At 40.0% G+C, this 26,770-nt stretch overlaps 4 protein-coding genes across 5 annotated transcripts; all 4 read right to left on the bottom strand.

The window, feature by feature from the left end:
* LOC104768672 (pentatricopeptide repeat-containing protein At5g04810, chloroplastic) lies at positions 5,076 to 9,059 on the bottom strand. Its single transcript, XM_010492699.2, has 10 exons — positions 8,128 to 9,059; positions 7,796 to 7,923; positions 7,478 to 7,618; positions 7,282 to 7,368; positions 7,036 to 7,189; positions 6,885 to 6,944; positions 6,373 to 6,801; positions 5,995 to 6,290; positions 5,782 to 5,911; positions 5,076 to 5,684 (listed from the first exon to the last, which is right to left on the bottom strand). Exons 1-10 carry the CDS (start codon positions 9,034 to 9,036, stop codon positions 5,175 to 5,177), a joined length of 2,844 nt encoding a protein of 947 aa, XP_010491001.1. The 5' UTR covers positions 9,037 to 9,059; the 3' UTR covers positions 5,076 to 5,174.
* Positions 9,191 to 10,412, bottom strand: LOC104768671 (40S ribosomal protein S17-4-like). Of its 2 annotated transcripts, none has more exons than XM_010492697.2 (2): positions 10,337 to 10,412; positions 9,191 to 9,829 (listed from the first exon to the last, which is right to left on the bottom strand). In XM_010492697.2, the coding sequence occupies exon 2, from the start codon at positions 9,800 to 9,802 to the stop codon at positions 9,386 to 9,388; it is 417 nt and encodes a 138-aa protein (XP_010490999.1). In that variant the 5' UTR covers positions 9,803 to 9,829; positions 10,337 to 10,412; the 3' UTR covers positions 9,191 to 9,385. The 2 variants fall into 2 exon arrangements, with proteins under 2 accessions (XP_010490999.1, XP_010491000.1); XM_010492698.1 differs by having other exon boundaries at positions 9,191 to 9,832; positions 10,337 to 10,402.
* On the bottom strand, positions 10,645 to 12,596 carry LOC104772123 (pentatricopeptide repeat-containing protein At5g04780-like). The gene has a single exon (XM_010496770.2). It carries the CDS (start codon positions 12,594 to 12,596, stop codon positions 10,680 to 10,682), a length of 1,917 nt encoding a protein of 638 aa, XP_010495072.1. The 3' UTR covers positions 10,645 to 10,679.
* Positions 14,928 to 18,487, bottom strand: LOC104768670 (cationic amino acid transporter 6, chloroplastic-like). The gene is made up of 4 exons (XM_010492696.2): positions 18,004 to 18,487; positions 17,301 to 17,869; positions 16,970 to 17,201; positions 14,928 to 15,662 (listed from the first exon to the last, which is right to left on the bottom strand). The coding sequence occupies exons 1-4, from the start codon at positions 18,410 to 18,412 to the stop codon at positions 15,109 to 15,111; spliced, it is 1,764 nt and encodes a 587-aa protein (XP_010490998.1). The 5' UTR covers positions 18,413 to 18,487; the 3' UTR covers positions 14,928 to 15,108.

The raw sequence follows: 26,770 nt of genomic DNA, 5'->3' as shown, positions 1-26,770 counted from the left end.
TGTAGCAAAACTTAGAAGTAAATACTCAACAACTTCAACGGTGATTTTAATCCATATCACTATAATAAAGTACTTTATGAAATTTACCTCAAATGTTTTTGATGTTGATATTTTACAACCTACTTTAAAAGTAAGTAGGTAGATTTGATAAATGGTCAAAATTACTGTACTTAGTATTTATTTACGTTTTGTTTAGTTCTCAGTAAGTCAGTATATATTTTATTTGCATATATATGAGAACTAAAAATTAACACATTTTTTTGTTTTGTGGAAATGTCTAAGGTGTTGAGAAGCGAATTACTACTTTTTCCAAGCGTCGAATGTAGTATAAAACAGATCTCAGCACTTAATTTGGTACTAGCTAGTATAAAACATACAGAAGAGATACGAATATTGTGCTCGTGCGACCAAATGATACGTATGTCGGACTTTGCACCCAAAAATTCCTTACAATCTTTTTCAGACTAATCATCATAGAGAAAGCTATAAAGCTATAATATATTTTCCTCTCTAGCAAAATATTTGTAATAAGAGAAATATATAGAGGCTGGTTCAATATATTGCAGAAATTTGATAAAGCATACAAAGAGGTCGATCCAAAAGCAATACTGTTGTTGTGAAAATCGGTTCTTCTTCGAATTGTGTTTAGATCAAGCACACGCTGGCACAGATAAATAAGTTGAACTAAACCAGTTGATAGAATCATTACTTTGGTTCGCTGTAAAAGAAGTTTAAACTAGTTTGGTTAGTAATTAATACATAGAAAGCAGGAAAAAAAAGTTCGCCCTAGTTTCTCTCTTTCTGGCACAACCATCGAAAACTTCTCCCCCGGCGGCGCTGAGCCTGATCGGCGTCGCTGGGACTTGGTTCCTGCATCTTCACGGCTTCTGCTTCCTCTGTCGTCTTCTCTTTTCTAGTTTCAGCTCTATCCGCGGTCCGTCGAGTTTCTGGATTTCATCTCCGAATTTGCGCAAGCTTCAATCACCTCCTTTGACTCCGTCTCTGGGTATTCCTCTCGGTGAATCCAACACATCGAGCCCCAACCACCTTGTTCCTGCTCTAGAGATCTATCAGGACTCCCCTAGATCTGGTTTTCGTCCGCCTCACCGCCCCTTTAAGCCGTCATTTTTATCACCTTACCGCTCCTTGGACTCAGGTCCTCTCACCAAGTGTTCTACTTGGCTGCAAATGGACGGAAGCTCTGCTTTGACGCCACCGGTGAATCGTTTGACAAAGAAAACCTCCTCGGTGGTGACCCCTGATTCTCCCTCGAGACTCTTGTATCCCAGGTTATTTCTCCACTCTTATGCTCAAATCCTGGAAGATAGTTTAGGTTGGATAAACTATAACTCATCCCTGACCTGTAAACGCCTTAGACTCACTAGCTTTAACCTCTTAGCAAGCCCATATCGTGTTATACCTTGGTATCCTGCTTGGTCAAGACAAGTTATACTCGGTAGCAGATCCTTAGTTATCTCGAATGTGTTTGAACCTTCCTTGCGTCAAGGCCAAATAAAGAGCTTGTTTTGGAGTCTTGCAATGCTGCTTGTTGATATTGTTTCTGACCTGCCAATTGGTTTATCTCTATTGCTTGCTCTCCCTGATCCCCTAACATACAATGTACCCATAGCTTTTCTGCTCCAGTGTCATCTTGTAACCAGGCCTAGTCTGAATTCCACTCTTCCCCTAACTAGTCATTGGCTGTTTAGCTTAAGATTTCTGCTAGTTCGAAGACTGCTAGCGAACCTTAACCACCAACCACTACTAGTTTGGTCCAAGAGTCCTTTAAGAACCCTGTTACTTGATTCTCTTAAGGATGAATCCCTAGAAGGAGATTGTTTGTTGAAGATTGGCATTATGATCCCACCTCTACGGAGTGGGGGTTACCTCTGCTTCATCAACCTCTTCTTTTCCCCTCGCCTAGTGTTTATAGTGACCAATTATTTTTGCATCAACTTCTTGAAGTCCCCTCATCAAAGCCTGAAGATTAGCGGCATTATGACTCCTGCTCAAAGAGGTAGTAGTTACCGCAACCTCCTCAAGCTTCCCTCACCAAAACGCAGAATCACATCCACCCTTGTAGTGGTCGATTTGCAGAGCACATCCAACCTTGCTCCTTACCTTGGCAAAACTCTTACGAGAGTCCTAGCTTTGGTTGCTCCCTTGCCACTTAGTCTTTGGTTCAAGACAATGGTCATCCTCTCTTCCCTAGACTTGCTCTTGGAAGATGCATCGATATGTCTTGATCTCACATGCTCCAGATCGCTGTCAAGCCTTTGGTCCATAGCTCTCAAGCTCTTAATATTTGTTGCTCCTATTTATCTTTATTGCTTTGCTGTACTATTTGTTGGGATTTCCCCTTTGTTATCCCTTAAACTAGCCTATCTCCTTTGTATGTTACTCTTTCTTTAATGAATGATAACATATGGTTGCACAAAAAAAAAAAAAACTAGTTTGGTTAGTTAAAAGTTTTCCTTATTTGACAGTTAGGATACTAATATAGTAAAGTCGAACAAGAGATCTCGTAATTAATTGTACCTATTATCAAACTACTCATATGATTCTATGGAGTTTTACTAATTAAAAATGAACACTGTAACGAATAATTCAGCAATCTTAGTATTAATTAAAAGAATATAAGAATATTTTTTAAAGAATAGGAAAAAAGTACAATCAAGTGCTAGTTGATTAAAAAATATGATTATCAAGATTGCATGAAAAGAGCATTACTTGAAATCATCGAACAACAGGCAAAGCCAGCAATGCATGTACCCGTTGACCCTCATGATTAGTTCTTTAAATTTGTACTACTAGTAATTAGCAACTAGTCTTCGATAATACTACCCTCCTACGTATCATATGAGTGTTTTATTACATGTATATTAATCATTAATTTAAAAATTGCTAATAACTAATATAAAATCATCAAGTCCTTAAAGACCTCATGGGTCACTTTTGTTTGGTCCAAATATTTAATATGTATCTTCTATATAGCTACACAGTTATGTTATGTACACATTCAACAAAGCTATATGTGCATGAGCGCAAAGTGGAAACCTACTGATGAATAGGTTCATCTCTAGAATGCAGTAGTATGAACATATTGTAAGAGACAAATACTCAAAACAAAGAAATGTCCTTTTTCTGATGTTCCTACCTTACAACAATAAAGGCTAGTTTTGTTGTCAACAGTATAGATGGGTTTAGAGAACTCGTCTTAAAAGGGGTTCATATTTATGAATGAAATAGTTATGAAGGTAATTAGAGGTCTTTAAATAGTACAATTGGAATAATAATGTAACGTTTTAAGGTCACGTATATATGTGTGTGTACCTAGAACTTAAATGTAATAAGAAGGCCACATGGGCACCGCCTCTCTACTTCTCTCAACTAGATTTTGACTTGTTAGTTTTATGTTTTCAATTTTCAAACGATTTGATGAATAAGAAAACAAAACAATTTCTTTCTTGACCCCGCACTTCATTAATAATCTCTTCATCGAAAATTAAATGTCGGAGATTTATGAGATTTTATCAGAGTATAACTGAGTTTTGGTTCCTGTTTCATTCGTATAAGCAAGAATATAGAAATCACTCTAATTTATTATGAAACTACTTCTGTTTACAAATGAATTTGTGAAGTACTTTGATAGCTGAAAATATAGACTATCAAATCAAACTGTCACATAACTTCCAAAATTCATATATAGTGGAAAGACACTATATAATATATGTATCTCTTTAGTTTTAATCAGTATCATGTCATCCAAACTTCATCTCTTTGTTACTCTGGTGAAACTTAAAAGTGGAAGAAGAGAAGAAGGTACGGAAGTGGGAGATCCATTGTATCTTAAGTTCCCTGTCATATTTGTTCCTTTTGTCTACGACCTTCCTAGTCATAAACATCTTCATTTTTTTTATAATGTTATAGTCATGAACATTTTAACATAAAATAACTTAACATGATTGATTCACTATTAATACAATTTTCTTTTGTTCTTATCCTAATCTTCACAATTATGATGGATAACAGTAATTATACGCCTTTCGACAGTATGATTAAGTTGGTGTATGAATGTTTATTTGCCATACAACAATTATAACATGTGACTTGTGAGACGACGTACGTTTACGAACCACATGTTTATATTTAATATGATTTAGTTAACCTATCATGCAACGTATTGGCCAATTATATTGAGTATTTTACAAAATTTAATATGTTTAAAGACATGGGTTCATGGGGTTGGAGAGTTCTGACTTCTGACTAGTGTTTTATTAAGGATCAACACTCAATTATTTATTTTTCTGTTTTCGAAGTCAGATTTGCATATCTTCTAAGTATATAATAGTATATAAAACAAACTTATAATCTTAATTTTATTTAATGCGTATACACAAGATTAACATTAAAATTTAATTAATTTTAATATAAACAAACTGTCAAAACATGTGTTGTTAAGATAATGTAGTTTGTTCTATTAGGTGTTAACACTCAGTGAGAGATATACAGTTTTGTTTCAAAGAATATAAAATTACAATTTTTTTTTTTAATCTTTTTTGCCGTCATAATTTTTTTTCTTTTTCTTTCCCTGAAAATTATATATGAATTTTCAGATGCATTTTCAGTTAGAATTTTGGATATGCACATGATCGATATCTTAGAACAGACTGGTTTTATTATATACTGACAGAAATAACCATTTTTGGAAGTATACTACTTCCACTAGTTAATCTGACATTAAAATTTATGAGTTAAGCATGCTGCTCAAATCCAACAATTTTAATGCAGATTTAGCTTTCCTAGAGCCTAGAGGTAATCTTTTTCTGAAAAAAAATTCATAAGTCAGTTATGCTACTAATCAGATCATATACGATGAAAATATCTCAAATATGTCAAAGATTATGACAGTCTACCAAAATCTGTCAAATCCTTCATTCCATTTTTGGCGGTTAATTACGAACTAATCCGCATAACCCACATGTCTCTAGATGGATCAAAATGTAATAACTTTGCTTTCGTCTGTCTTTTGGATTTATCTTCTGATGTCATTTTTTTATCAACTAATCAAGAAATTGTACTTTTCAATAAGATTTTATATTATAGAAACATAAAACAAAATATGCTGACATCGCTCTGTATACTAAAATTTCTTACAATATCGGTTTGTTTTCTTACTTGTAAGATAAGAAACCAGAAACCGAGTTAACATCATCATCAACATCATCCTCACCATCAACATCATCTTCATCGGAGTCAACATCAGAAACTTGATCCAAAAACGCATGGTGATGATGATGGGAGCTCCAATCAGGTGGGAACGTCTTCTGCAACGTCTCAGTGAGCTCACCACCAGAACCTTCGATCTTACACAGACATTTAGACCAGTGAACCGCAGTTCCCATATCAACGATCAAGCCTGCCTCAACCATTTCCTTGCAGATAGTCATAACTCCCGAGTATATGTAAGCTTCTGCGATTGAAGCACGAGACAAAAGCGAAGTCAGAAGGCAATGATACACAGCTTTGTCAGGTTTTAGCCCCATCGCCTTCATTTCCTCGTAGCAATTTAAGGCCTTCTCTGGAAGTGAAGCTCGCGCCCATCCTTTTATTAAGGTCGTGTACGTCTTGATGTTAGGCCTCACCCCTAGTGCCGCCATTTCTTCAATTGTTTTCGTAGCTCTCTGTCAAAACATTTTCAAAAGTTTCTTTCTAATTACCAAACCAACGTGAAACGAAAAGAACATAGACAAGAATCTGCTTCTTGAAATGGAAACTTACATTCATGTCACCGGCCTTAGAACAAGCGCTAATGAAGGATGTGTAAGTATGAATGTCGGGTTTAACACCTTCCTTTTTCATCTGCTGTATCAAATCTGCAGCTTCCCATACATCGCCTCTTCGTGCCCATCTAAAATAATCCAGAAGGAAGCAAATGAGAATTCTAGAAGCAGACCATTTAGTAGTGCCTACAAAAAAAATCATATACTTTACCCGTCTATTAGTATGTTATAGACGAAGGAATTGCGCGGGATGTTCCGTGCGCTCATTTCTTTTGTGACAGCTAATGCACTCTGCATCCGTCCTGATTTGCAGCAAGCTTTAAGTAACGCCTCGTAAGTGAAAATGTCAACTTCCAAACCTTCGTTTTGAAGTCTTGTAAAATACTCGAAGGCTTTTCCTGTATCACCAACTGATGCATAGCCTTGCATGATCTTTGTGTAAGTGTGTTCGTTCGCACTAACACCAGCTAAAGTCATCTCATCTAATATCTCAACAGCTTTTTCCATCTACAAAAAAATAGTTTTAACAAGAGATTTAGTTCAATTCAACAGTCTCTCTATAGGAGAACTATATGAGACATAGACATACCTGACGTTTCTCAACTAAACCATTAATCAAAGCATTGAAAGTGTGAACAGTTGGAACACACCCGCATCGTCTCATCATATCGAAAACTTCTAGAGATCTCCTCATGTCCCCGGATTTTGCAAATCCGTTTATGATAGGCATAAACGTTCGTGTGGTTGGCCTATGTCTCAGCTTTTGCATTTCCTTAACAGTCTGGATCGCTCGATCCATGTTACCCATTCCGCAGAATGCTGCAATGATGTTGTTATATAATATGACATCTGGTTTCATTCCTTCATTCACCATATCTTCAAATACAGCAAACGCATTGGCCCAATCTTTTAGTTTTACAAATCCATTGATCATCATCGAATAAGTCTTTAAATTATGCTTTATGCCCTCTTCCTTCATCGTTCTGCTAACTTCCAAAGCTTTTGTAATCTTTCCAACCTAAAAAGAAGATGCAGACATCAAAACACAATACAAGAAGATCATCCAAATAATACTCATACACACACTATGGTTCTCCTTACCTTAGTATAAAGATTAATGAGGCATCCATAAGTGACAACTGTTGGAGTGAATCCACATTCCTATAGCAAAACAGATATAAATCATGTTCACTTGCTCAGATTCTTCTAAAGAGGACGTAACAAAGAATCCAATTCTAAAGTAAAAGGTTACTTTAAGTCTTTTGAAAACAATTAAGCCTTTCTTCTCATCGGCGACCATTGTATAGCCATCCATCATGGTATGGTAGATGGCAATAGGAGCGTCAATACCTTCTTCTTCCATCTCCCTCACTAATTCTTCTGCCCGCTCCATATTGCACGTCTGACTGAGAATATGTTCAGAATGTTTTAGATTAAATAATACAAAACCAACAAACCACACTAACAGAGTCAGAATATCATATCAATGGTTACCTACCAGTGTGCATATATGATTTTTCCATAAATACTGGCATTAAGGGTTTTGTGTATCCGTTTGGCTTCATCAAACCAGTGATCTGCAGCTCTTCCAAAGACAACAAAGTATTAGATCGAATTAGCATATGGTATACAAAAAGTATTTGAAGATTTAAGAATGGTCACAGATCCAGGCAGACATAATATATATTACTTACTCGGCATTTCCTGCTTTAGAGAATCCTCCAACAATAACACTATAAGTCACCAAACTCATCTCAATTCCTTCTTCCTTCATTTTACGAACACAAGACACTGCTTCTTCCATGTCTCTACCAACTGCATAAGCGTGAATAAGGCTGCATGAAACAAATCCTCTTTTTAACCTTTGAGGAATCCGAAACTAATTACATCTATAGCAACAAAGATACCAATCTTTTTACTTTGGAAATGAAACAAGACAACGTGCCAATTCATTCTAAAGTTCATTCAAGCAAAGACTTATCCATGACACGTTTGACCAATCAGAATCTGACCTTGTGTATATACGTGATGTTGGTGTGATACCCCTGGCGCGCATCCTCTCAAAAGTCTCACGTGCACGATGCATATCACCTCTTCTTCCATAGAACTTCACCATCAAACCAAACTCTGTCCTAGAAGGCTGCGCATAATGTATAAACATAAGAACGATAAAAGAAGATTACACATCCATCACTTGACTCCTATGTTCGTTCCAATCACAAATCATATAAGTCAAAAAACAGAGCAAAACTGATATGTTAAAACAATGTCAAACCTTGTTCCAATCACAAATCATATAAGTCAAAAAACAGAGCAAAACTGATATGTTAAAACAATGTCAAACCTTGTTGATCTTCTCGAAAGCAGAAATAACAGCTTGCCAGTTATCTCCATTGGTATCAAAAATCCTCTGTAGTGACTTCCGTGACCCTTCTCTGTCTTGATGCCAAGACGACTTATTCGACATCTTAGCGTCTTCTTCTCCGCCCTGTACCCATCTCACCCTCTGCTCAGCCTTCGTTTTAAGCCTCTTCCCGTCGTCTAGCTTCACCGTCAATATCCTTCCGTGAAACTCTACGCCGTCGAACTCCACAGCTTTCATTGCAGATTTCTCCGCCGCGTAAATAATGAACCCAAATCCCGCGTTTTTCTCGACCTCGTGATGTCCCTTGATCAGAATCACATTCTCTATTGGTCCGAACTGTCGGAAATAATCCTCAAACTCTGGTTTCTTTATCCATGTCGGTAAATTACCGACGAATATCTTCCCTTCTTGTCGGAACTCCTGTTGCGGCTTTCGAGTTTCTTCTTCTTCTTCTTCCGGTGGTTTCTTGTCTCTTCGGAAGTCATCTCGGAATTGGGTTTCCTCTACAGGAGGCGGAGGAGGAGGGGGAGGAGATAGCTTGCTGGACAAACGTAGTTTGGATGCGAGAGTAGAAGAGCTAAAGGAAGAAGCTTTATTACTCGAAACCTCAGAAGAACGATTTGTCAAACCCTTCTTGAGTGGATTAATCTTAAGAGGGGTTTTAGGAGAAGGGGAAGGGGTTTTAGAAGAAGAAGAAGTGCCAAGAGATTTCACCGGGCGGCGGAGGTCAGGTGGACTCTCAGGAGGATCGGGCGGAGGTTGTGGTGGTTGCGGCGGTGGTTTGAGGGAGAAAGAGATGGAAGCTAACGGAGAGTGACGTCGGAGAATGGTGGCCGAGTAAGGGAAGTGTGGAGCAGAGAGCGACAACACGCTCCCTCCATTAGCCATTCTCTCCTTTTCTCTCGTCTCTTCACTTCTCTTCTCTCTGGTTATAACGAAACATGATCCTTCTGTGTAAAATTACCAATTTGCCCTTCACAAAGTCTAATTTTGTTATAATTGAATTTGTCTCAGATGTTTCGTATGAGGGGAAAAGTTGTAGTTACTATCAAAATTCAAAAGTGTCTAACTTCAATATTGGTTCGGCAAAACTCAAAAACCATTAAAAACAAAAGAGTCTCAGACAAATCTTGAATCAAAAGAGAAAATAAACAAGCAATCTTTCTTGTACCTAACTGTGAAATAAAGAGAGCCAATCTTGTGACTAAATTGGCTGGATGAAGATAACAAAGACATCCTAGTATCTTCTTGGTGGCCTGCCGAAAGGGGCAGTAGCAGCGATAGCTTGTGGCTCGACTTGAGAGAAGCCAGGAGTGTCAGACATACCAAGAGAAGCAAGCATCTCAAGAGTCTCTTTGTCAACCTTAATCTCATCAGTCTTGATAGCAGACTCATCGGGAACAAAGTCCATGCGGCGTTCACGCTCTTCCTCTTGAAGCTTGAGTGAGATACCACGGACTGGTCCCTTCTGGATACGTTTCATCAAGTGGGTGGAGAATCCAGCAATCTTGTTGCGGAGTCTCTTTGAAGGGATGATGGCGACTTCTTCAAGGATCTTCTTGTTGGTGTGGAAGTCAAGAGTCATGCGAGAGTAGTACTTCTCAATCACTTGACGAGAAGACTTCTTCACCGTCTTGGTTCTTACACGCCCCATCTTTCACTTTACCTGTGTGTGACTTACCTGCTAAAAGAAAGAGTCACCACATGTCTTAGAGAAACAACAACAACAATAGAACTAAGGGATTCAAACATGTATCAAGAAATGCCCCTAAAGTTCAAGATCTAGGTGTAAATGCAGAAATGCCAATGACAATCAGAAACAAAAGAGATCCATAAAACATATAAACAATCAAGTAAACATACAAGAAAATTGCAATGTCAGTGTCTTAACAGTTACAGATGAATCAAGAGATATGCATCAACATACATGGACAATGGCCTTGAAAGAGGACTCATGTATATTAACAAAACCTAAGCCATTGATACATCAACTAAACTAGAAGTACTAAGATTGAGCAGCATCAGATTGTAAATCAAACCCTACTTCACTACATTTCCATTATCTAACCGAGATTGACAAATTTTATAGCTACAGAGACAAAAACCGCAACAAAAGATCAAACATACATCAAAAGCTTCTGCAAATTTCGACACATGACACAAACACTAGGGCTAACCAAGAACATACCTGCGAGGACGAGGAAGCGGCGGCGGCAAATAACAAAGAAGCAAAGACGGGGGTGATAAAATTGCCTTTCTATATAAATAAAGAGGTTCTCTCTTTTAGGGTTTAATTTTCATCCAGTTATGGACCGTAACAATCGTTCTATTATTATTGGGCCTAATATCCAATTTAGTTAGTAACGCTTAGCTGAGGCCCGATAAGCCCAACAAATTAAATCTTTTATTTTGTGTGTCCCAAACTTCTTTTATTTATTTGACAAAAAAAAAAAAAAAAAAAAAAAAAATTNAAACTTCTTTTATTTTGGTGATATTTGTTATTATTAAGTGAGTCCTAAAAACAGAGTTTGTCACCAAAATTCTCTACAAGAACAATGACCATCACTAAAATGGTGAAACCTATTAACATCTCTAACGATAATTAATCTTCGTGTAGCCATTGATGCAGCCTTCATGAATTCATGGCAATCCACACATATCCTCAGATTCTTCATGATCCTCACAGTAGAACCCTCTGGCAAACACATTAAACCAAAAACCAAAGCCAGCTTCTCACTATGCTGCAACAAAAGCTCCTCTTTCTTCCCTATCTCCACATCGTGCAGCTCGTGTTCTATGCTTGGTTTATATCCAAACTTCCTCAACTCAATCACCAGATTGTTTAACGTCGAACTGATCTCACGGATTCTCGGATGACCGCTTTCTCCCACGCTAAAAGCGTGGACCTTGTCCTTAATTTCAATCCAACTTTTTCCTCTTACCTTTTTCACGTCGCTGTCCCTGAGAAGCTTCCTTGATTTGGCTATTTCTTCCCACTGCTTGTTTGCCGCGTATATATTAGATAGCAAGACATGATTACCAGCATTTTCTGGTTCTAATTCGAATAGTTTCTTGGCTGCTACTTCAGCCAGCTCGAGGTTTTTGTAGACTCTACAAGAAGCAAGAAGTGAACCCCAAATGGAAGCAGTAGGGTCAAAAGGAATAGACTTTATCAACTCATACGCTTCAGACAGTTGCCCAGCGCGACCAAGAATATCAACCATACAAGAGTAGTGAACCACATTTGGCGATAGACCGTACGTGGTTTTCATGAGTTTGAAAAATCTCCTTCCTTCCTCGACCAAACCAGTGTGACCACAAACAGATAACAAGGAACTAAAAGTAACCTCATTTGGGTGCATTCCATCTTGCTGCATTTTCTCAAACAAGATCATCACTTCCTTAGGACGAGCATGCTTTGCAAACCCTGAGATGATTGTATTCCAAAGCTCGATATTCTTCTCTTTCACTTCCGAGAATATAACATAAGACTCTCTCAAGCTTCCGCATTTAGCATACATATCAACTGCAGCGGATGCTACAAAGACATTAAAACCAAATCCAGACTTATGTATAACAGCATGCATCTGTCTCCCTTCTATTAAAGCTGCCAGATTTGAACAAGCACAAATTACTGAAGATAACGTAAACTGAGTCTGCTCTAGACTCATTCTCTGAACTCGACGATAAAGAAGGAGAGCTTCTTCATAATTCTTGTTTTGAACATAACCTGCCACCATAGAACTCCATGTCACTGAACTCTTGTCCTGCATAGATTCAAAAACCTGCACTGCGTCATTGATCATCCCGCATTTTGCATAAAGATCAAGCAATGCAGTACCAACGTACAAATTTAATTCAAGAAACGTCTTCACTGACAAACAATGCAGTTTTTTGCATTCCAAGGCATCACAATTTGCCCCACAAGCAGAAAGAACACTAGAGATAGTGAATTCGCTAAACTTAAACCCTTCGTTTCTCATCTCCAAGAAAATACCCAATGCTTCTGACTCCATTCTGTTCCGAGTATACAAACCAATCATTGTGTTCCAAGAAACCAAGCTTCTCTCAAGCATTCCATCGAACACTTGGCGAGCAAGATCCACAAAGCCACACTTGGAGTAAGCATTAATAAGAACATTCGACACAGTAACATCTCCTTGCAACTCAATACGTATAATCCTCCCGTGGCAAGCTTTTGCTTCCATAACAGATCTGTTTCTAGCACAAAGCTGCAAGATTTCGTAAACCACGTTACGATTTGAAAACTCATTGTTATATCGTTCAGGTGATACTTCCTCCTGCTCATAAGTGGCGCACAGTGAGATGTATCGGGATACAGATGTCGTATGGCTTCTGATTCTGGGAAAGATCTTGCATCGGATCAAGAAGTTCACCGTGAAACCAAGTAACCTCTTCCTTGGTAGCGACAGAGACAGAGACAACATACTTACTTTTGGGCCTAAATGCCTAAATTGTAGTACCTTTTGAATGTTATTGATGGGCTTTTCTCAAGCCCATTTCTTTTTTTTTGTTATACAAATTATTCTTCAAAACTTATGAGTCTTTGTTACAATGATACTACCTAACTATAGGCTATAGCTAGTAGATAATGCTGTAAATGAATGATTGTAGTCTAAAAACTTAGTGAGATTTATCTTTATCTACCTTAGATTAATTGGAAAGTAATTTGTGATTAAGATATAATAATCTACAACAATTGGTGAAAGAAAGCACATATATAAGATTTTGCGATTCCCCTATTGTATGATTAAGAATGTTGAAATATGAGTAAGACCAACTTGACGACAAGATTATCACATCATGGAATGGAATGGAATGTTTTAACTTTATTTATGACTTTTTTTTGTTTGGATTATTAAAAATGTGGAATGTATTGCAAGTTGCCAAAAATTTTGCTGTTTGGTGAGAATCTAAAATCAAACTCTTATCCTTCTTTCTTCCTATCTTTCCTCTTATGATTTATTTTTTCTTTTTTGGAGAGCACTACTTTTATATGTAAAGATTGTGTTTCTTTTAAGTGAATGTCAAAGCTCATGAGAAGTCGGGGAAAAAAAATTCGTGACAAAAATGTCAACAAAAAGTGAAAAGATTTAGATTAGACCTATCGAGCTAGCTATACTGATTAGTGGACTCACTCTATCTTGCTACCACAACTTGTCTTAGATTGTGCTTTGAATGGTTTAAAAGAGGTTGACATTTTCGTGGTCCCATACATTATTTAATCAAGGATTAGGCTATAGATTTACTATTACTTTACTCTAGTACATTTTAGAAACATTACCGCAAATCATACACTAATAATTATTACCAAATCGAAGATACTGTTTTGTTAGTTTTAGACTTTAGATAGGTTCTTTCTTACATAGCCGTTGAAAAACGAAATACATGTTGTCTTTGTAAAACTCAAAAAAAAAAATATGAAATAAATAAAAATATTGGTAATTAGTTAATCCAATGTAGAATGTAGCATTAAGGTTTGTGATCTATAGGATCAATGAAAATTCAAAAGAGAACACCTCACGCTTAGATTTGAACCCTTTTGCAGAGGGAACTCATTGCTTTATATATAGTAAAGCGGTGTTTCTAGAAAGACATCAAATCTTTGTATTGCCAATAGAATCACATCTTGTTATTGGCAGAATAATGTCAAAAAAAAAAAACAAATCCATAAATACATAAAATATATGAAAATAAGTTTCCAACAATGTGATGATCTTGAAAATAATGGGCTTTTCTTAATTTGGACCCCATCCTTTAAGAATATAGTCACCAAAAAGAGAGAGAATACAAGCAAGTGTCGTCTCCCACTTAAACACAGTTATTTTTAGATTCGAGATATATATCATCCACTTCAAAAAATAATATATAAATGTAATTATGTATATTATCCTAAACCAAATAGCTCACATAATTATTGGGAGTGTTCATTAGAAGAATAAGTGGACTGGATTATACGAACTGAGATCACAGATTCGATCCTAGCTTACACATTCATGATCTATATAAAAACTAAAAATAAAAAATAAAGACATCTTTAATAAACTACTGATAATTTTAGTGTAGTGCCTAAACTTTAGTATGAATATATGTTTATCTAATTGAGTAGCATTAAGTACTCATATAAACTGATCCGAGAACTGAAGTAAAAGTTGAGTTTCGGATCAGTTTATATGAGTACTTACTACTACGTACTTAGTATTTCACTAACCTGATAACTTCAGAAAGGTTCAGAAAATGATAACTTCGTATAATACTACTATACTAGCATACGACCAATATTGTTATATATAATATATAAATAAGAAATAATAAAAGAATGTATATACCTCCTCAAAAGGAATTTGAAACAAAGTGATCGTGAAAAATAAAATAAATAAATGAAAAAAGGAAAGGTGTGATCTTGTTGGATATGAAGTTTCGGATAAAAATCACGTATGTGTGTCTCGTGGGGAAAGATGGGGACCCATCGCTTTCAATTGTACGCCATCTCGTATTTATGAGAGACCTACATTTCCCATTTATTAATCTTATGATCTATCACATAAATTTTTCATACGTGATCTTGCCTTGGAGGATTTGACAAAGATTGATCTATATATGTCACAATCTTGTAACTTATCTATTTTTATTTTTCTATATATATTGTTTTGTTTGGATCGTGTTATAAGTGTACGTTATATAATAAACTGCAACAATAAAATAAGTTATCCTCTCTCATTTTCTCTTCTAAAATTTTATAAAAGCACAAGGGGTAATTACATTTCTTAAAATTCTCTCCTCTATGAAAATAAAGAGAGTTTACATAAGCTTTTTTCCCTAAAGTTAATTTAATTAACTCTCATTAATTATTCAAAACCCCCTCCTCTAAAAAAAATAGAGAGTTTAATTACATTATATAGGCTAAAAAATTTAAATTATATATAAATTAGATACTTTTCACACTACTTCGGTCATTTCTTTCAAGACTTGTCTATCTTCCCGTACCCCAAAAGACCCATTTGTTTCAGCATCAGAACTCGCATGAACACCATATAACAAATACACGAGCACGATCAAACAGGAGCAGACACCAAAACGGGCGTAAGAGGGTGCGTCCAACGAACCAAGCAAAAATATGTTCAAAAAAATCGACACGCACGGGGTCCACGGCATGAACGGGACTCCCCATAACTCGGGTTTCCACGCCTGAGGGACCATGCAATGAAATATCAACACCATGGCTATAGCCACAACTGCGATGGCGCCGAGCATGAAAGCTTTAGGCTTGCCTTCCGGCACAAATTTCCAAGTGAGAGTGAAGACGAGCGAGGTTATGGAGAATAGTGCTAGGAAGGAAAGTGTCGTCCATGGCTTGGTAGGTTGGAGATGTACGTAACGTCTGAAGATGAGAGCGTTTGCGACCATGTAAAAGACGAATAGTGTTCCAATAGATACAAGGTTTAGGAGGACGTTTAGGTCTGTGAAAAGCGCAAGAATCGCCGTGAAAATGCCTGAAAAGAATAAACAATATGAACATTAATAAGATTTTGTCATATTCTCTCTGTAACTGTAGATGATACGACCGAGGGAAAAGTCCAAATTTGAAATGAATGGTGGAGGGAGGGATTTGTTCCTTTGTCTTGTTTTTTTGTCAAAGTAGATACGGAGAGGACAAAAGAAGTGAGAAAACGTTAATGCTATTGATGGATATAGCAAATGTGAGTTAGTGGTTGCTAAAATTAGTAAGGATAACGTTGAAAGATGATGACCCTTTGACAACGATCCATTTTGCTACAAAGAGTATGCATATAAACATGACTCTAGTTAAATGTAATTACACGTTACTTGTGTTCCAATCTGCAAATAATCAAAGTTCCATTATTTCTTCAATGTCTCACCAAGATGGTTATTATTCTAAACTGGTAGTGGTACCTAACTAAATTAGTCACACGAGTTGCATAGCTCAGCAAGATTTTCCGAGAACTACCCAAAAGTTGGAGTTGTGAAAATATCAGCCGACTATTATTATAGGCTAGTTGTATCTTCACAATATTGAAAATGATTGATTATTTAGTCGTCCAATGGATGACTAATATCCAACTATCGTAAGCGATTTCATTTTTAGAAAAAAAGTGGAATATGTAATATTAACACTAAGGGAACACAAAAAGAACTAAAGAGACCCACAAAATCCATCACAATCAAGACCGCAGAAAAATATTGAATCTTTGAACCCCAAAATAAAAAAAGAAAACCCCAAAAACTAAACTTTTCAGAGAGGATAAAAGAAACCAGTGGTGAAGACGACATCTTAGCTAGCAATCGGGACTCAGATGCTCTCTCTGTGACTCTTGTCTTAAAAACACCATAAATAAAAACTCACAATAAACCGTGTCCCTACGTACTAGATATACAACGTACAAATTAAATCCCTTGTCACGATCGAAATCGATACCAGAAGATCTTTTTTTTTTTTAAATGGTTTGGGTTGCGTCAAAAAGTTTTTGATCTTAAAAAAAAATATAAACTGAAGAAATGGACACGTATTAGATAATGTAATCACGTGGTTCGTGTGATCTTGAGAAGACGTTAAAAGTTCAAATCAATAAAAAGAAAAGATCATGGAAACAAATCGAAACGGGTACGTTCTAATATAATTTGGGGTCCCCTTTTTAACCTAACTGGCCTTGCCTCTTTTTTTTCTTTTCTTTCTAACTACAACACTACACATATCATTGGGTTTGGACTTTGGACAGTAATAAAATAAATGTTTTTTTTTTAATTTGGTGAATGAATGAAAAAGACAAAAGAAACGTACCAAGAAAAATGGAGGCGTTGACTGGCGTAGATGTTTTGGGATGAATCTTAGAGAAGCAAAAGGGGACCACTCTGGACCGTCCGATGACGCACATGTATCGAGCCTGACCTAACATTGCCACCAAAAGTGATGTTAATATCCCAAAGCTTGCTCCTATCCCCACCACTTTCGTCACCCATTCCCAGCCGTTCGATCCTTTGAACGCCGCTGAAAACGGCGCCTCCGGATCTATCTGCACACACACACATCCCCCGCCGTTTTTCAGCTTTACACTCACACTACGTGCCGTCTTCATTTAAATAAATTAAAAAACAATTTAAAAAGTACGGACCAGATCGTATGGGAGAAGCATTGACATTGACACAGCCATGAGACAGTAGAGCACTGTGACGATCGCCACGGAGCCAGAGACACCGACGGGGATGTCTTTCACCGGATTCTTCACCTCTTCCGCCATGGTTGAAACGGCGTCGTATCCTATGTAGCTCAAGTAAACCATGGCGGCTCCGTTAAAAACACCCGCCGCACCGAACGGGAAAAACCCCGACGGATGCTCTGGATTCGCCGGTACGGATAAATTCTTGGAATCTCCTTTCAGAAACCCCATCACGATCACGAAGAGTACGAATGCGATGTGAAATGCAGTCATGATCATGTTCACCTTCGAGCTCTCCCTCGTACCGCAACAGATGATGACGGTGATTGCGATGACTACGACAACTGCCACCGGATCGATCTCGTTGAATCCTTTTGGTAGACCGGTGACGAAGAATCTCCACTTTGAAGTTGAGATCCCAAAAGCTGATCCTAAATAAGCCGTGAAGCTCCTCGAAACGGCGGCGTTTGAGAATACGTAGTCCAGTATTAGATTCGCTCCGGTGAAAAATGCTGGGAACTCACCTGAAACGTGGGGGAATGTAACAGAATCAGTTACGAATTTGAAATTTGAATTTTTTTTTTCAGAAATTGTAACAGATTGATCGGAGGAGGAGGAGAGTTGTGTGATTTTTGGCGGGAGAGAGTTAGAGACTAACCGAATGTGACACGGACGTAGCTGAAGGCGCCGCCGGCGACGGGGAGATGAACGGCGAATTCAGTGTAACAGAAAGCGGAGAGGAGAGCGCAGAGTCCGGCGATGGCGTAAGAGACGACGATCGAAGGACCGGCGTAGATTCGACTGGCACGTCCGGTGGTTACAAAAACACCGGCGCCGACCATCCCTCCGATTCCGAGTCCAATGAGATCATACCACCGGAGAGTACGGCGCATCTGTTCGCCGGAGACGGCACGGACGCGGCTCATCTCCTCGGATGACGTCGAGACGGAAACGGCACGGCGGGATAAGCGAGAAGGCGTCTCGGAAAGAGAGTTGAGGTAGACGCGGAGACTGGAGAAAGAAGAGTGACCGCCATCGCCATTGTTGTCTCTGCTTTGCACCTCCATATTTTGTTTTTCCACCGGCCAGATTCGGGTCGGGTCGGGTCGGATTGTGGAGGAGGAGAACTGAGAATTTATGTGAATTTGACAAGAGTTTGGTTTTTATAATAGAGATTAGGAAAAGTGAAAAAGAGAAGAATAGAAGGACAAAGACGTAATTATATTCACATTAATCACATAAGCATCATCAGCTTCAAAAGCTTACTACTTGTTGTATGTACAAAAGATGCTTTTCATCTCTTTGGTCCAATTAGATTTAATTTTTATACTAAGTAATTATGCTAATGCTTTAATTGATTCATATACTAAGTACTACAATTTAGTAAACTAGTTTAGTGGTATATAGTATGATTTTCACATTTAGCTAAGCTTGTTAACCCTTTTTGTTGACCACATAACCACTAAAAATGGTAGGTTAATAAATGCAATTAGACTAGTCTGGTGAGACTGAAATTTTTGTAGACTTACAATTTATAAATTTTGTGGTCAATGCTAAATGAGGGGATTAGTGCTAATTTAAATACCATAATAATAATTGTAGATACAGCTAACGATTGGTTGTTTTGAAACGTAACGACTCTCTGCTTCAGAGAAGCCTCTTCTTTTGGTTAGTTCCCGAGGTTACGAAACCGTCACGGACGTTAAAAAGAGAACAAACTAAATTAACGGTGTTTCGAAAAACTTCCGTATGTTTTAAGACACGGTAACGACGTTATCACTAACGGCTATGTGGGGTTTAAAGATTCACACGTGTGGCAATGAAGGTGACACGTGGGACGTTTGTTTTGTTTTGGTTTTCAATGGATAAGCACACGGGTTTTATAAAGAGAAACGTGACCCGAATTTGAGGATATAAGTTCTTTTCTTTTTAAAAAAAAAAAATAGTAGTATATATTTTTTCGAACAAAATTTAATTTTTAGTTACCATATAGTATGCATGAGTGGGTTGTATAGAAAAAAAAAAGGAGAGTTAATCTCTGTGATGAGGGCAATGCAACATATGTTTGTAACGATCTTGAGTTTCCTCCTTACCGAAAGTGGCATACGAAAACAATGACTCAACGCCTTTAGAGAAGATAATCTTTTTGTCAAAAGACTCCAATATTTGATTATGTTAAATTTTGGATATATAATGTTCTCACGTGATGAATGGCAGAATTTAATCCAAAACTATGACTTTGTTGGGTGGTCAATTTAATTAGGTCCAAGTCGATATAACATCTATAATGGTGTATATATATGATGTATAAGAAAAATGAACATGGTTATACAGACTGTACTCAATGTAAGCTTAATATCTAAGTAGGACTTGTCTACTAGACTATCACAACTAAAACTAAATCAGGTGAGAATATGAATGATTAGTATATGGTGTGTCTAATTTCTACCGCTCCCAATCGCACCCATACCTGGATAGTATGAACACATTGCATTATTGATCGCTATTTTCTTTCTTTATCGGACGCTCATTGCATTGAATTAACACACACTACCTTATCCAAACCAATAGTATGAAATATCTACTTCAATTATCACTCAAGAGAACTCTCCGAAGCCCATTTTGTTTTCACAATAAATATAATCAGATGAGTGTCACAACCGTTGACACATATTCGTATCAACCACACATACATAAATACATATATATAACTTAATTTCGATTAACAGATATTTATTAGGGTTTGTATGGTGACTCACCACCAATCACGTTTCACATTCTTGGTTTAATAAAAGAGTAGTGAAATTAATAATGAAATAAAAACAAAAAGATAATGTGGAGTGGTTTATACAGTGAGTGGGATGGTCAAATCTGATTTTAGATAAGATTCAAAACTCAGTTTTCCTCAATCCGACCACGTCTCACACACGCCCTGTATCAGACCTGCCCATCTCTGTTTACCTTATAATTAAATAAAGAATAATATACAAAACTAAATTAACTGAAATGGGGTTTCAAATGTATAAGCTGTATACATTTATAATTTTCTCCTCTATTTACATAAAATTATGTGGACGAAATACCAGAAATTCAAGAAGAGGCCTAATATATGAAAAAATTGTATCCAAAAAAGTATAAAAGTTTCCTAGAATTAGAAATGCCTGAATAAATATGTTATAACAAATGTTTATGAATGAGACTCCATAAATTTTAAAATATAAGATAAATTAAGTGAGCTAGGTTTAGTGTGGATCAGATCAGCCCACAAAATAATCATGTATCCTTGGATAAGCAATTAGCTTACCAGACAATGCACAAGTCCTTTCAAAGAATCTATCTAAAAGCCCATTCTTTTTCAAACAAAATCTAAAACGCCCATTTCATCTATTCATTAGAATTATCTTCCCTTGAATTTTTTATTTGGGCAACTAGCCCCTTCAAACTTGCAATAGTTACGTACGTTTTCGACGAAAGTATTATTACCGTTTGCTTCGGAAATTTACTTCACCAGTGTAACCTCTCTTCTACTTTCGAATTTATGTATCTTTTGTTCCTAGCACCACCCCAAATACTCTAGCTCCATTCGTTTATTTTTCTCTATATATTATTTTCCAAAATATTTTTGAAGATAATATCAAAACTAAACAGACAAAAATGCTTAAAATAGCAAGAACTTAGTAGACTTTACTTGGAAGGCCACGTGACGGCTAGATAAGAGGCCACGTCATCTAGACGCACCAGTCAGATGCCAAAAAGTATCCTTCGGAAACAATTGGCAGAAGACACGTGGCTTAATACTGGTGAGGAGGTCGGTCCAAGGCACCTTCGTCTCGACTCCGTAACGTATCCATCCACTTTAATTAGTGCATCCAATTAAATTAGTAAAAGTGTGTGTTGTATCCACGATCTGCCATCTCGGGTAATAGGTAAGAGGGCCTAGACCGGGCTTGTTTAATGGGCCGAAAGCATGTTATTCATCGGCCCATCAGGCCCGGAGAAAGAAAGATAGCGTGGAGACGTTTCATGCTGGTCAGCTCGCAGCTCGGGCCCAGTCAAAGATTCCTGCATTCAAGAGGATTAATTAGTCCGCGCAAATCGTGCCCTATTAATTGTACATTAATTGAGTAATTAATTGGTCGGTATAAATATGTAAGGGGGGTGTCACTTGTAAGGGATCCAATAATTTTTCCAGAAACAGCAATACAAATTCAAATTCTCAAACTCTTTCAATTTAGTTCGGAACTATTCTACGGCGATAAGCTCCTCCACATTTAAATCACTTCGGAAGGAGAAGCTCATTCTCAGTTCTCACATTTGGCGCTAGAAGGAGGGGAGTTATCGCCTGACTCTCGCTAGTTCCGACTTCTTACACAAGTTCATTCCGCAAAACCACCGCTATGGCAACCAGCTCTCCCAATCAGGTATCCTTGGAGGTGATCCAGAAGCTCCTACAGGACTTGTCCGAGAAGTCCGACCGTCAGCAAGCCGCCTCCGCCGCCCTTACTGAGCGTTTCGACAGTCTGGAGGGCCAGATCCCCGCTCGTTTGGACGAAGTCACGACGTCCGTAGTAGACCTCTCAGCCTCCCACCGCGCGTACGCCGATCGGGTCGATCTCCTATCCTCTGACCAAAACCCACGTCGACGTGCTTTGGATTTCTCCGGTGTGACTCCACCTTCCACTTCGCAAGGAGCAGCAACAAACGTCACTCCGGGAGATTCGTTCCCGCCTCAAACCAACACGCAAACGGCGCTACCGCTGGCCGGCGATGATCACACACCGGTTCAGCCCGGCGTCGTTCGACCTTCCGAGGTCCCAGTCCGTCTTCCTCTCCCTGTAGATGGAAACACTTCGGCTTCGGGGTATACTGTCAATCCCGAGATCTTCCGCATGCAGAGCGAAATTCAGGACATGCGGTCTGTGATGCATAGTGCAACCACCTCAGCTCCGGATATATTCCGAGTGATCGAGGAGTCGAGGCGAACTCCTTTTTTCGACCAAATAGCCCGAGTCCGCATCAAGGATACTAGCAAAATTAAATTCTCGAGCTACGAAGGAAAAGGAGATCCGACCAATCACCTCAAGACTTTCTTGCTGACAGCTAGCCGGGTGGACCTCGAGCCCCATGAAGCAGACGCTGGGTACTGCAAGCTGTTCGCAGAAACATTTAGTGGACCGGTACTGCTTTGGTTCGCATCCTTAGCAGCTGGCTCCATAACAAACTTTACCGAGCTGTCGACCTCGTTCGTCAAGCAGTATTCTAGCCTAATCGAAACTGCGGTGACGGATGCTCAGCTTTGGAACTTAAGCCAAAAGGCTGGAGAGTCCCTTCGGTCTTACATAACAAAGTTCAAGGAGATCCAGGTCAAAATTCCCGGACTCTCGGACTCCACAGCCCTGGCCGCGCTTAAGAACGGCCTCTGGCACGAATCTCGCTTCCGCGAAGAGCTGTCCGTGAATCGTTTCCCAACTATTCAGGACGCATTACACCGGGCTTCGAACTGGATAGTCGCAGAAGAAGACAAACTCGCCGCTGCGCAAAAACAAAACGCCCCGCCTGCAGGAAAACCACGCTTCGAAGCACCTGCCAAAAAGACTCCGCATACGACTCCGAAGTCCGGGCCGAGCACTTTCGCAGTCACCCAATCTCCCAAAAAGAATTCTCCAAAGAATTCACCATCCAAACCATCATTTTCACCGCGCTCCAAGAGCGGTGTACTCCCGAGTAACAAATGGGTCCGAGATGAGGACACGTACTGCGAGCTCCATAAAACCAACAGTCATTCTACTCGTGACTATAAGAAGCTGATGCATCTCCTCGCAGAAAAATATGTGGCGGGAGAAATGCCGAATGTCACAATTGAGGAATTGGAGCAAAAAGCGATTCCCGAATTGGACGAGGACGCTCCACCTTCAAAGAAACCAAAGCAGTCTGATGGAAGTGAAGCTCCCAAGAAAAGAATCGATGTGATAATGGGAGGATCGCGTCTGTTTCGGAACTCCATCACTGCGATCAAAGACCATCAGCGGAAGCTCACTAGCCCCCAGCCGAAGCGAGCTAAGTTGATAGCCAGTGATCTACCTGAAATTTCTTTCTCCGAGAAGGAAACTGAGGGGTTGGACACTCCGCACGATGACGCGCTCGTCATCTCGCTTGATGTAGCGAACCACGAAGTCTGCCGAATCCTAATTGATACTGGGAGTTCGGTAGACTTGATTTTCCTTGAGACGCTCACCAGAATGGGTATCGGGAAAGAGCACATCGCAGGACCGCCCTCACCCCTGGTCTCGTTCACTAGCGAGACGTCGATGTCTTTGGGCACGATCACATTACCAGTGTCCACTCAAGGAGTGGTTAAAATGGTGGAGTTCACGGTCTTCGACCGACCTGCGGCCTATAATGTTATTTTGGGAACTCCCTGGCTCTATCAGATGAAGGCGGTGGCCTCGACGTACCATCAGTGCGTCAAATTTCCGACCCCACAAGGAGTCCGGGAGGTTCTGGGAAGCCAAAGGACGGCCAGGAGCTGTTACCTCGCAAGTCACAAACTCCTGATCCAATAGCAACCACAGCTCGAGGTCCCGAAAAATCCAGTTCGGAAGCAGCTAAAAGGTGACCTCACTGAGTCCATTTTCATCAATGGCAAGTTCCCGGATCAAGAAATCAAGATCGGAGTGGGATTGGATAGCGAGCTCCGTGCCGCCCTGATAACCTTCCTGAAAGAAAGAATGGCCACCTTCGCGTGGTCCGTAGACGAGATGCCCGACATCAATCCAGAAGTTATTTCCCACGAGCTGAATGTGGACCCTACATTCCGACCTGTAAAGCAGAAGCGAAGGAAGTTGGGTCCTGAGCGAGCTGAAATCGTTAACAAAGAGGTTGAACGTTTGCTGAAGGTAGGACAGATACGCGAAGTAAAGTACCCTGAGTGGCTCGCAAATACAGTGGTAGTCAAAAAGAAGAACAGAAAGTCGCGAGTCTGCGTTGATTTCACCGACCTGAATAAGGCGTGCCCCAAAGACAGCTTTCCACTTCCGCATTTCGACCGGTTAGTTGAGTCCACTTCGGGTCACGAGCTGATGTCCTTCATGGATGCATTCTCTGGCTACAACCAAATCCTAATGAACCCGGACGACCAGGAGAAGACTGCATTCATTACGGACCGCGGGATCTATTGCTACAAGGTGATGCCTTTTGGGCTAAAAAATGCGGGAGCAACCTACCAAAGACTGGTGAACCGAATGTTCGAGCATCAACTCGGAAAAACCATGGAAGTTTACATCGATGACATGCTGGTGAAATCGATGGAAGCCAGTTCGCATCTCGCCGATCTGAAAGTCTGCTTCGACGTCCTGGATCAGTTCGGGATGAAGCTCAACCCCACGAAGTGCACCTTCGCAGTTCCATCAGGAGAATTTCTGGGGTATATCGTCACATAAAGAGGAATTGAAGCGAACCCGAGGCAAATTAATGCTTTCCTGTCTATGAGTTCTCCTAGGACCTTGCGCGAAGTGCAGCGCCTTAACGGACGGATCGCAGCTCTCAACCGCTTCATCTCTCGATCTACGGACAAATGCCTCCCTTTCTACCAGCTGTTACGAAAAGGGGGAAAAACTTTCTTGTGGGATGCGAAGTGTGAGGAGGCATTCGCCCAACTCAAAGCTTATCTATCTGAACCGCCGGTCTTGGCGAAGCCTGAGTTCGGAGAGCCACTCTTTCTTTACGTAGCTGTATCGGATAGTGCGGTCAGTGGAGTTTTGGTTCGCGAAGAAAGGGGGGAGCAGCGACCAATTTTCTATATCAGCAAGTCATTCACCGGAGCGGAGTCGAGGTATCCAATGATGGAAAAATTGGCCCTAGCAGTAGTCACTTCGGCAAGGAAACTGCGGCCTTACTTCCAGTCCNCCATACAATCATAATCCTGACGACGCAGCCGCTTCAGACGGTATTACATAGTCCGAGCCAATCCGGACGGCTGGCTAAATGGTCTGTTGAGTTGAGCGAATATGACATCGAGTTCCGGACTCGAACTTGTGCGAAGTCACAAGTGCTGGCCGATTTCTTGATCGAACTCCCACTAGCCTCCTCGGCTAGCGACACTGTCNATCGAAACTCCATGGACGTTGTATGTTGATGGAGCTTCTTCCAAGTCGGGGGCAGGAATTGGGGTCCGCCTCACTTCTCCTACAGGCGAAGTGATCGAGCAATCGTTTCGCTTGGCTTTCAGTGCGTCCAACAACGAAGCCGAGTACGAATCTTTCCTTGCCGGCTTACGCCTCGCAGTGGGGATTGGTGTCCGAAAACNCTGTAAAGCAGAAGCGAAGGAAGTTGGGTCCTGAGCGAGCTGAAATCGTTAACAAAGAGGTTGAACGTTTGCTNTGATTCGCAGCTGGTCACCAACCAGTTTTTGGGGGAGTACGAAATAAAGGATGGCCGTATGGAGGCTTATTTGTCCACAGCTCGGGAATTAGTCGCCAAGTTCGAGGAGTTCGAAATCACTAAGATCCCACGAAGTGAGAACTCCGCTACGGACGCTTTTGCATCTCTGGCATCCACTTCGGATCCTGCGACGACAAGGATCATTCCCGTCGAAGTCATCCAGTTTCCAAGCATCCGGCTGGAGAGCACACACGTCGTGACCCGCGCAATGAAAAAACAGTTGGCCGCTGAGGAAGCAACTCGTAAGACGGCTGCGGACTCTTTACCCTCGGAGGATCCGGACCCTGTCTTGCCTACTCCAATGGAAGTTCACCCACCTGTAGCCGAGCTCGACGCGAATTCAACTCCGGCATCATCGAGCTCACCAGCTGACAATCAAGCTGTTATCCCACATGTCACTTCGAGCGGCACGAATTCTAACAGCTGGGGGGCAGAGGACTGGCGGAGCCCGATCTGGGCTTACCTGGAGAAAGGGGAACTCCCAGCCGACAAATGGGCAGCTAGGAAACTCAAGGTCATCAGTGCGTGGTACTGCGTTCACAACGGAATACTTCTACGCCGAAGTGTAGCTGGTCCTTATCTAACTTGCGTGGCTGGTAGAGAGCCCGCGATGCTAATGCGAGCTGTTCACGATGGTCCCAATGGGAATCATTCCGCAGGTCGGACTCTTGCTTTCAAAATCAAACGGCAAGGTTATTTCTGGCCTACCATGATCACGGACTGCGAAAAATATTCTCGAACTTGTGAGAAGTGTCAGAAGCATGCCCCGTCAATTCATCAACCTACTGAGCTCCTGTCTTCGGTGTCCGCACCATACCCATTCATGAGGTGGTCTATGGATATCATCGGTCCATTACATCGAGGACCAGGAGGAGTCCAGTACGTGCTCGCTCTTACCGACTATTTCTCCAAGTGGGTAGAAGCGGCAGCCTATGCGAAAGTAACAAGTGACGAAGTGGAACAGTTCGTGCTTAAAAGTATAATCT

Source organism: Camelina sativa, chromosome 20, assembly GCF_000633955.1.
Source record: "Camelina sativa cultivar DH55 chromosome 20, Cs, whole genome shotgun sequence".
NCBI classification, from domain to species: domain Eukaryota; kingdom Viridiplantae; phylum Streptophyta; class Magnoliopsida; order Brassicales; family Brassicaceae; genus Camelina; species Camelina sativa.
This window is presented reverse-complemented; position numbering and strand designations above follow the sequence as displayed.

What these genes read in the sequence shown, in the direction of transcription:
- LOC104772123 (XM_010496770.2), bottom strand. Translation starts at nt 12,596, where the DNA reads ATGTTGTCTCTGTCTCTGTCGCTACCAAGGAAGAGGTTACTTGGTTTC.
- LOC104768671 (XM_010492697.2), bottom strand. Translation starts at nt 9,802, where the DNA reads ATGGGGCGTGTAAGAACCAAGACGGTGAAGAAGTCTTCTCGTCAAGTG.
- LOC104768672 (XM_010492699.2), bottom strand. Translation starts at nt 9,036, where the DNA reads ATGGCTAATGGAGGGAGCGTGTTGTCGCTCTCTGCTCCACACTTCCCT. An exon ending in TCTAAAGCAGGAAATGCCGA is followed by an intron (nt 7,369 to 7,477) that starts GTAAGTAATATA and finishes TGTCTTTGGAAG; the next exon opens with AGCTGCAGATCACTGGTTTG. An exon ending in TCATTAATCTTTATACTAAG is followed by an intron (nt 6,802 to 6,884) that starts GTAAGGAGAACC and finishes TCTTCTTTTTAG; the next exon opens with GTTGGAAAGATTACAAAAGC.
- LOC104768670 (XM_010492696.2), bottom strand. Translation starts at nt 18,412, where the DNA reads ATGGAGGTGCAAAGCAGAGACAACAATGGCGATGGCGGTCACTCTTCT. An exon ending in TGCTTCTCCCATACGATCTG is followed by an intron (nt 17,202 to 17,300) that starts GTCCGTACTTTT and finishes GTGTGTGTGCAG; the next exon opens with ATAGATCCGGAGGCGCCGTT. An exon ending in CAACGCCTCCATTTTTCTTG is followed by an intron (nt 15,663 to 16,969) that starts GTACGTTTCTTT and finishes TATTCTTTTCAG; the next exon opens with GCATTTTCACGGCGATTCTT.